This window comes from Elephantulus edwardii, unplaced genomic scaffold (assembly GCF_000299155.1).
Source record: "Elephantulus edwardii isolate Elephantulus edwardi_28Jun2011 unplaced genomic scaffold, EleEdw1.0 scaffold00350, whole genome shotgun sequence".
NCBI lineage: Eukaryota > Metazoa > Chordata > Mammalia > Macroscelidea > Macroscelididae > Elephantulus > Elephantulus edwardii.
Genome location: NW_006400100.1, coordinates 419329 through 429707, shown reverse-complemented (window position 1 = coordinate 429707; position 10379 = coordinate 419329). Strand labels below are relative to the sequence as shown.

At 47.1% G+C, this 10379-nt stretch overlaps 1 protein-coding gene and 1 pseudogene across 1 annotated transcript in view; one reads left to right on the top strand and one right to left on the bottom strand.

Annotated features, from left to right (window-relative positions):
• The window catches only part of PTX4 (pentraxin 4, long), a 10520-nt gene extending 5628 nt beyond the window's left edge, over positions 1-4892 (bottom strand). The window contains exons 1-2 of the mRNA XM_006901921.1: positions 4749-4892; positions 2110-2929 (exon numbers count right to left, since the gene is read on the bottom strand). Of these exons, the coding sequence (XP_006901983.1) occupies positions 2110-2929; positions 4749-4892 (964 nt within the window). The remainder of the gene's footprint in view (positions 1-2109; positions 2930-4748) is intronic.
• A 294-nt stretch (positions 4893-5186) lies between these two features.
• Positions 5187-10379, top strand: part of LOC102850014 — a 6718-nt pseudogene continuing 1525 nt past the window's right edge.

Below are 10379 nucleotides of genomic sequence, written 5' to 3'. Positions count from 1 at the left end.
AGGAGATTAATCAGAACTGGCTTTGACAAGCACTGTGGCAATTGGACAATTAAAACAGACATGGGGGGGAAGAAGAACGAACTGGGGAGGAGGGTAGAGAAAACAGTGCAACAAATTTATAATATATATATTAGACTAAAGTCTATTAAGGAAGCTCTGGTGACCTAACGGTAAAAACTTGAGCTGCAATCGCAAATTCACGAGCTGCTCTGCAGGAGAAGGATGGACATTCTCCTCTCAAGTGATTAATTGTCTCTGAAAACCCACTGGAAGTTCAGCTATGGGTCATTTCCTACTTGAAGACAAACAAGAACAATAAAGTCTATTAAAGGAGCTCTGGTGGCCTTGTGGTAAAAAGTTGCATTGCCAACATAAAGGCATATGGTTCAAATCCACCAGCTGCTGCACAAGAAAAGGATGGATCACCTCCATGCAGTTTATTGCCTCTGCAAACCCACCGGGGGTTCAGCTTTGAGTCAATTCTAACACAGTAGTACATAAAAATAACAACAAAAGCCTGTTAGGAAGCTCTGATGGCATAGTCCATCAGGAATTTGGGCTGTTACCCAAAGGCTGTACCTCTCTGGGGGTTCGGATTCACCAAACTACTCCTTAGGAGAAAGATGGACAATCTCTCCCCGGAAACCCAGCAGAGGGTCTGCTATGAATCAGGTCCGATTCAACAACAATAAAGATTTACAGGCTCGGAAACCCAATGAATTGAGATGAACTCGGCGGTGGTGTGTTTGCTCCTTGTTGGATTGTCTACAAGTATGCAGCAGTTTAAAAGTGTGCAATACAATTAAGGTTGCATAGTGGAATGTACTTGGGGCGGTGGGAGGGGTGCGGGGGGATTGTGTCCCAGGGAGGGAGTCTTTCTTTTATTTTTTAAAGAGAGGAGCAAACTGGGGGGCGGGGGAGAGGGCTGGGTGGGTAGAGAAGTGCAGCAATGAATGAATGGAAATCCAAATTCTCTGTAAATGTTCATTAAAATTATTTTTTAAAAAGTGTACAATAGTTTAAAATGTCTAGATAGTTACCAAAAGGAGTCACAGAGACATGGTATTGGGGAAAATGGTGCAAATAGACTTGTTCAACACAGAGCTGCACAAGCCTGCAATTTGTAAAATAACAACAAAATCCTCCTGCAGTGGCTGTGAAGCTCAGTAAAGTAAAAGGCATAGAAACAAAATCTTCCTGTAAATAGAAGTTTAGCAACACTTCCCCCTCTTTCTACCCTGCATCCTTTCCATCACCTGAGCTTCACCTCTTGGGATGTAAACTTGCAGCAGATGCCAGCCTTCACCTGGTCCTCATACCTGCGGTTGCAGGAGCCAACCCTTTGACGGCAACCCCTTTCTTTCTATATGTACAAGCATGTCCTCCTTGCTCTCTCCCCTGCCCAGAGAACCTACAACAGAGCCAGGCAATGGACATCAAACCATAATAAATACGGAAATAAACAAAAGAAAGTTGAACATAATCTTAGCAGTTGGAGGTCACCTCATCTTTCCCCTCTGGGAGGTAAGGATGCAGCTCTGGTAGCTTCTTGTGGCTGTTGTTAGGTGCCGTTGAGTTGAGCCCGACTCATAGCCATGCTCTGAACAGCTAACCTGACACCGGCCCTATCCTGTGCCACCCTCACCATTCCCGAGACACTAGAGCCCACTGCTGAAGTCACAGCTTCAACCCTTCTTGTTGAGAGTCTTCCTCTCCTTCGCTTAGGTAAGGAATTTGTGCAGTCAACATGAAGGTACACGGTGTGAATCCACCAGCTGCTTTGTGGGAGAAGGATGGGTAGTCTCCTCCTGATACTGCCTCTGAAACCCTGCTGGAGGGTCATCTATGGGTCGATGTGAACCCAAGGATACATAACAACATACCTATTTATTGAGAGACAGATACCTATTTATTGAGATATAAATAAAATCGCAAGCCTTTGTGCTGATGGGGAGAATTTGAACTGCTGACCTTTCAGAAAGTAGCCCAACTCATAACACACTGTGCCACCAGGCTTCTACTTCCCTTTATGAGACTCATGGAATAACAGAGGTGCCCTGGAAGAAGGGGGACTGAGAATCACAGTAGAGGGGTGCTGTGGGTACTTACTCTCTCCTGGTCTCTGGGGGGATTGTGCCCACTGATGAGGATTGCTGGGGGCTGCACTGGCAGACTCTGAAGTTTTCTGGAGATGGCCAGTGATGTCCTGACGGGGGTTGCTGGGCTCCAAAATAGGTCCAGGCATCTGCCTGTCCACCTGTGGCTGTAGCTGGCTTGGGCTCAGCCACTTAGGCAGGGCCGGGGCCGAAGCTAAGGGTGAGGCTGAGGCCGAGGCAGCAGTTTCAGGCATCTGTCCCAAAAGCTGCAGGGTGCTAGGGCTCAGCCGCTCAGGCAGGACCAGGGCTGAGGCTGAGGCAGCAGTGTCAGGCCTCTGTCCCTGTAGTGGCAGGGGGCTAGGGCTCAGCCGCTCAGGCAGTATTAGGGCTGAGGTTGCAGTGCCAAGGCTGGCCACCTGCATCTGCCCCTGGAGAGCAGACAGCCTGGTGCCCTGGTCGTGCACAAGCTGCATCAGGCCAGTCAGCTTGCCCTGCAGGGCACGCAAGTCCAGGGCCATTCCAGAGATGGCATCACCCTGCTCCTTCTGCACCTTGAGCTCCCGGGCATGCTCTCGGCTCCCCTCGCTCAGTGCCTGGCCCAAGGCCAGCAACTTGGCATCCACTTTGTGGCTCTTGCTCTGTGCCTTCCGCACCCAGCTCTTCAGGTGGCCAAGGTCACCCTGCACGGCAGCCTGCAACTGGTTCAGCGCCAGGGCCAGGGCCAGGTTCTCCTGTGTCAGGTTCTGGAAGCGGGCATCCACATTGTAGGACACGTTGTAGTTGCTGGCAATCGCCTGCAGGTGAGTTAGGGTCACCTCCTGGAATCTCCGGAACTGCAGGGAGGACACATGGCAGTGACACAGGGACTTGGATGGGGCCAAGACTGTAGCCAGACCTGGGAGGTTGTCAGAGTTCCCTGGGGTAGAGATTCACCCCCATCAAGGTAATGAAGTCCCAGGACTGCTAAGCCAAACAGAGGAATAACCTCTTTGCAACTGAAAACCTACTGGTATCAAGATAAAAGAACCCAGGCCGTACCATGGTTGGAACATTCTACTGCTAAACAAAAGGACAAAAGGTAGGCAGTTCGAATTCATCAGCCACTCTGAGGGAGAAAGAGGAGGCAGTGGGGCTTCTGTCAAGATTTTCAGTCAGGGAAATTCTGAGGGAGAGCTCTATTCTGCCCTCAAAAAACCAACCAAACTAAGGGAGCTCTGGTGGCCTAGTGGCGTGAAGTTGCACTGCAATCCCAGAGCTAAGTGGTTCAAATCCACCAGGTCTTTTGCTGGAGAAGAAAGGACAATCTCCTCCTGTACCAGTCAGATCTGATTTGACAGTATACACACAAGAAATAATAAAAAGGAAATAAAAAAAAACAACACCCAACAACCACAACTAAACCGAACAAACAAACAAACCCCCTCATGGCTGTTGAGTCAGAATGACCTCATAATTGACCCTCCGTTGAGTTTTCTTTTTTCATTTTTTCTTAGTGATTTTAATGAACGTTTGCAGAGAGGTCGGGCTTTCATTCACTCATTGCTGCACATTTCCCGCCCTCCCTCCCCTCCAGGCCTCTTTACAATGCACCTCTTGTTCCAGGTTGTTGTCATATATATAATGCCTAATCATATATTTCATTGAGCTTTTGAGGTCGTAAATCACATGGGTGGATTTTGCCACAGCCTTTAGGTAAGTGACTCTACAGTGAAGGGTTGGTTTGTCTTCCTAGGGAGCCCTGGTGGTGCAGTGGTTAGGTGCTTGGCTCATGGTGTGAATGCACCAGCTTTGCTTCAGGAAGAAGATGAGGCAGTTTGCTTCTGTGAGAATGACAGCCAGGGGACCCTGTGGGGCAGTTCTGCTCTGTCTCACAGAGAACGAGGTGGAATTGACTCCATGACAGTGAGATTTGGGGCTGGGTGCCTGAAGGGAGTCCCTGGGTGGTGTGAACACATTTTTGGCTGATAGCCAAAAGATTGGAGTCTACATAGGGCACTTCAGAAGAAAGTGCTGGCTGGGGAGCCCTGCTCACACACTCACACTCCAGATCCCCATGACTTGATGTGGCAAGTGGCTTGGTTTGGGTTCTTTGGGATCCAGAGGATCGAGGTGCAGACATGGCTGTCAGTGGGGGACAGCACAGAAAGGCTGGTAAGCAGCATGGGAGTGCACAGCTGTGCTGTGTGGGAGTGCAGTCAGCCACTGGGTATCCCTCCCTCTTGGCCAGCTCAGGGTCCACTTGAGGGTGGACAGGGCAGGAACTGGGCTCCGCAGGCAGAGCTGGGGTGCAAGTGCTAGCAAATGACCCCAGGTCTCTAGAACTACATGCTGAACTCCATGGGGCCAAGGACACTGTTCACACAGAAAGTCCCAGCAGACCACCACATCCCACTTTGTATAGGGACCCTGCCCAGCCCTTGCTGTCTGACCCATGTCTTCCAACTCCCCTCCTCCCTTCTGTCTCTCCCCTCACCCATCTTGACAAGCCTTCAGGACAGAGCATCCATGTTTTCTGCAATGCCCAAAATGTCAGATCAACAGGCAACCCCATGTTGGGTGCCTGGTGAGCACCCAGGTCCCTTTTCCAGCTGCCCTTCACCTACTTGTAGTTTAGAGGACCAGTAGCCCCACCTGCATGGTGGACACACCTACCTGCTCCTCCAGTCTCCGGAACCTCTTGAAGAAGGGCTTTCTTGGCCCTGGGAGGAGGCCAGCTTCTTGGGACTCAGCTTCAGGGAGCTTCAGGAGTGTCAGGGTGACAAGGACACAAAGAGCCTTCCTTGCTGAAGGGTCCATCCTGAGAGACCAAGGCTGCAGATGGAGGGTGTGCGCACCCCAGCCTGGTGCCTCCTGTCCTGCCTCGTGACTCTCTGGAACGCTGAGGCACAGTTTTCCTTCTGTGACTCTGGCCAAGACTTGAGCCCTGCCACCACCTTAATGAAAGGCATTTGTGCTGCAGCCCACAGGCTCTGCAGATCGAGATGTTCCCAAGAAGACAAGCAGAAAACAGATGCAAATTCTGGGAAACTGTTCCCCAGTGAGAACTGGTCTGCTCATCTCCTAGCTTGGCTTTGAGGCCAATGGGAGGTGATGGTTTTAGCAGGAGCAAGTACACCCACGCTCTCTCCTAAACAGGCCAAGGTAGGTCGGGGAGTACTGTGGGACCAGGGTGCAGGGGGGCCTGGGCGCAATCTGTGCACTTTGCCTTCTTGTGGCTTAATATTGTGTGTCAACGTGGCCTTGGTCCTGAGTATAACGTGACTGTCCTCTGTTTTGTAACTTTGTCCCACATACTTTGGGCTTGTTGTCAGAAAACATCAGTCCTCAGAAAAAAAACAGCTTACTGGGGAAATTGGAGGGTCAAGAAAAGACTTGGACTGGCATGCCAGTGTTTTAACAAAGGGTTTGAGCATGGTAGAGATCGTGAAAATGGTGCTGGATAAGGCTAAGTTTTGATCTGTTCTTCAGAGGGTCGCTGTGAGTTGCAGTCAAGTAGCTGACATCTAACACCAACAAAGATAAGCGCTTGTGCACACAGACATGCACCACTGGATTTGCATCACTACAGGACCCAGCCTGAGACACTTTCAACAAGGCAAAAAGACCACGACTGGGAACTGCCTTAGTTGTATTTGAGGTACACACGGACGAAGGGAAGACAGCCATGTGACCACAAAATTAGAGACTGGGGTGGTATGATTGCAAGCCTGGTCTGCAAGAAGCCAGAATAGACAAAGGAGGTGCTCTCCAGAGTTCTTTAGAAAGTGTGGCCTGCTGACACCTTGAACTTGGACATCTGGCCTCCAGAGCTGGGAGAAGAAGAAATGCTGACTGGTTTACATTGTGATATGCTTTGTTGATGATAATCCCAGGAAACAAAGGGGCACTTCTCGCTATTTCCACCCTGATCAGAGTATGTTTTTTGGATTTGTTTTGGTTTTAAAGCTTGAATGGAAGCTTACACAGAAAACTGACTTTCTGTTCAATCATCCACACCCATTTTGTTTTAAAACATTAACTGTTATACCTGCCAGGTAACTTACGCCTCCCACACTCTTGGCTGTGAGTCTCCTTTCCATTCATCCTTATAGCTCACCCTTCCTATTTTCCTGCTTTTATTTCTGAGCAAATGCTGTTCTTTGGACCTTACATGGCTGGTTATTCTAAGGAGTGAACTCTCCACCTGGTATTATTGGTCACTTTATAGGCCTGTCTGTTGTTAGGATGCCTATAAAGTATTCTTTCAGGCTTGAAGGGTGACTAAGGGACATGATTTCAGAGATTCTGTCAGTCTCTGTTGGAGATTTTTAGCTCTGGATTTTTAGTTTGGGCATTTTTAGCTCTGGATTTTGGTCCATTTGTTGCCTGCACTCTATGAAGGACTATTTCCTGTAATCCCTTTCTTTCATCAGTGGTGGCTGGGCACCATCTAGTTCTTCTGGTCTCAAAGTCATGGAAATTGAGGTTCCCTTGCTTCATTATTCAAATTGTTAGATCAATTGTTTCTCCCTCTTCTTTGTTCCAGATTCGGAAACCAATAGCTGCATCTTGGACAACTGCTTGAAAGGTTTTAAGCTCCAGAAGCTACTCACCAAAGTAGAAGCTATTTTGCAGGTCTCTCTAGACTCCCCCCGATTCTTCCAACAGCTTCTGGCAGAATACCTGTCCCACCACTGTCCCCTGTAGTCTCTCCTCATAACTGCACCAGACATCATGATGCTCGGGGCATCCCACTCCAGCAAGAACAATCTGAGGTTCTTGTTGGACCCTTTAATGTGGGCATCCCAGCTGCCTCTGTGCTGTAGTGGATCACGTTATAGTCTTTTCTAGTCATTGTCTTTGTAAATCTCGTCGCCTGACTGGGTAGGACTATGCAGATGCAAGGTGTCCGTGGCTCACCAATGGGACTAGTTACCTTGCTAATGGTGCACGGAAGATGAAGGACTCTTTTTGGGTGGGGTCATGGAAATAAGTTGTATAGAACAATAAAACTAGGAGTAGTTACTTTTGCCACCCTGCAAAGCTTATATTAAAGCTCAATCAGAGTTGGAAAAGAGATTGAACAATGAATAACAAAGATCGAAGAAGAATCAATGTCTCTGAATTGTGGTGCTGATGAAGAGTATTGAATATACCATGGTTTTCCAAAAGAAGCAAAAAATCTTTTTTGAAGAAAGTGAAACCAAAGAGCTCCTTAGAGGAAGGATGGTAAAACTTTTGGGGCATAGTCTCAGGAGGAATCAATCCTTGGAGCGAGACACTATGCTGAGGATGATGCAGGGTTTGACAAGAAGACCCTCACCAAGATGGACCGACAAAGTGATAACCACAACGACCTTGGGCATAGCAGAGATGGTGAGGATGGCACAGGGTAGAACAAGGTTCAGATCTATAATTCATAGGGTCGTCACGGGTCATAGTTGACTCAACTCGACAGCATCTCATAAAATTAGTGTCAAGATTGCATCTTAGGGGAGCTCTGGTGGCCTAGTGGCAAGAAGCTGCACTGCAATCCCAGAGGAACACGGTTCGAATCCACCAGACGCTCTGCTGGAGAAGGAGGCGCAATATCCTCCTGTACCAGTCAGATCTGATTTGACGGCACACGCACACAAAATTAAAAAAAAAAAAAGGCTGCATCTTAATGTCAAGAAAACAAAGATTCTTACCACTGGATCAATATTCAGTGTTGTGATGGATGGAGAGGAGCTTGAAACTGTCAACAGCTTCATCTTGCTTGGATCCACAATTAACACCCTTGGTACCTGCAGTCAGGAAATAAAGAGATGCATTGTACTGGGAAAAAAATCTGCAGTTAGGAACCTTTTAAAATTATTAAGGAGTAATGATGTCAGTTTGAGGATTAAGGTGTGTCTGATTCAGGCCAAAGTCTTTCTGATCACTTTCTATGCATCTGAGAGCTAGATAATGAATAAGGATGACAGGAAAAGAATTGACACCTTTGAGCTGTGGTGTTGGAGAAGAGCACTGAACATCCCACGGAAAACCAAAAGAACAAACAGATATGTCTTGGAGAGGGTGCAGCTGGAGTGCTCTTTGGAGGTGAGAATGATACTTTGGGCATATTGCTGGAAGATGCTATTCCTTGGAGAAGGACATGATACTGGGAAGGGAAGAGGGCCTATGAAGAAGACCCTCAATGAAGTGGATTGACATGATGATTGCTGCAATGGGCTCTTGCGCGTTAGGAAGTGTGAGGATGGCACAGGATACAACAGGGTTCAGATTGTTTTTTTCTTCATAGGGTGAATATGAGTTGTACTTGGCACCTAACAACAACAAGAAAGAAATAGCAAACAACAAATGTTGGCTAGGCTGTGGAAAGATTGAAACTTTTATTCACTGCTAGTGGGAATGTAAAATGGTACAGCCACTATGGAAGGAGATCTGATGCTTTTTCAAAGAGAAACAGAAATACCATCTGACCCAGCAATTCCACTACTGGAAGTATATCCTCAAGAAACCAGAGCCATGACTCAAACAGATGTATGCATACCCATATTTATTGCTGCATTATTCACAATAACAAAGAGATAGAAGCAACTCAAGTGCCCATCAAAAAATGAATGATAGAAAAAATATGGTACATTCACACAATGGAATACTATGCAGCATTTTTTTTATTTGTGTGTGTGTGTGTGTATGTGTGTGTGTGTGTACTGTCAAATCGGATCTGACTTGTACAGGAGGAGATTGTCCCTCCTTCTCCAGCAGAGTATCTGCTGGATTCAAACCATGCACCTCTTTGATTGCAGTGCAGCTTCTTGCCCCTAGGCCAACAGAACTCTATGCAGCATTTTAAAAACAATGAATTCATAAAACATTATACAACATGAGGGAGCCTGGAGGACATTAGGCTGAGTGAAATACCTCAATCATAAAAGGACAAATACTGCATAACGCCGCTGCTATAACTTAGGACAGATATGGGGGGGGTTGGGGAGAGAATGGGAAAAGAATGAAGAGATAACGAACAAGGCATTAACAGATGAGGGGAGGAGCTCTCTGACAGGAGTATATACATGTCTGACAACAATCTGGAACAAGGAGTGCACAACAGGGATTGCTGGAAGACAGCTGGGGAGAGGGGAAGAAAATGTGCAACAATGAAAAAGATTAAAATAGTTTCAATGTGTGTGTGTGGTTTTTTAAGAAAATATACCTTGGTGGTTCAAACCCACCAGATGCTTTGCTGGAGAAGGAGGGACAATCTCCTCTTGTACCAGTCAGATCCAATTTGACAGTACATGCACACAAAATAATAAAATAATTTTTTTAAAAAGACAAACATATACCTTGGAAATGCATTGGAGGGTCACTTTGTGAGGAAATAAACATGATCACAACGGCTTTGGTTTGAATGTAAACCAATCCCACAGAATCCTCTAGGAATTGGCTCCAGCTCAACAGCACATAGTAACAACGATGCTATAATGAAGCGAGGATGTGACCTTTCATCTCAAATGCTTGGAGTATGTCATCAGGAGGGGCCAGTCCCTGGAGAAGGACATTATGCTTGGAAAAGGACAGTCTTCAAAAGAGAGGAAGGTGTTCAAGCAGGCGGATCACACAGAGGCTGCAGCAGGGGGTTTAAGAGAAGCAGAGGAAGTGAGGAAGGAACAGGGCTGGGCGGGGGTTGGTCCATTGTACATGAGGTTCATGTGACATCTCTTTACCACGGCACTGATTTAATGTGGAAGCTTAGGACTCTCCCATGGTCTAGTAAACCATCTGAAAGGGGGTTATGGTGGGGCGTATCACCTTTGATTATGCAACAACCTTGCTCTCATTAAGGGAAGATCCCTCTGCCCAGGGTGTAGCCTTTAGTATCTTTTTCTTTCACAAGAGATAAAAGAGGAGGAAAGGAAGTCACAGAGCTGTCCATGGTGTCACCAAGATGAAGGGCAAGAGTGAAATTCACGTTTATATTCACATCTCTGAGGTCCCTTGACACCAGGGAAGGCCAAGACACACAGAGACCTCCAAGAATCTCCATGCCTGGGATACAGAATGAGACGTGGACCTTCATCCAGGACCAACAGAGAAAAAGCCTTTCCTGAATCTGTGGTAGAACTCGCTAAGTGTAGGTAAAGGTTTAAGAAAGTACAGTGCCCTGAAACCTACAGTGTCCCTTTTCAGCAGGAAGTAGCTAAGAGAATACGCCGTCCTCTTTTCCTTATGAATCAGGGTGAAGTCTTTCTCAGGGAGGAGTGATAGGGAATGGCAAAGGACACACTGACAAAGGAGATTAATCAGAACTGG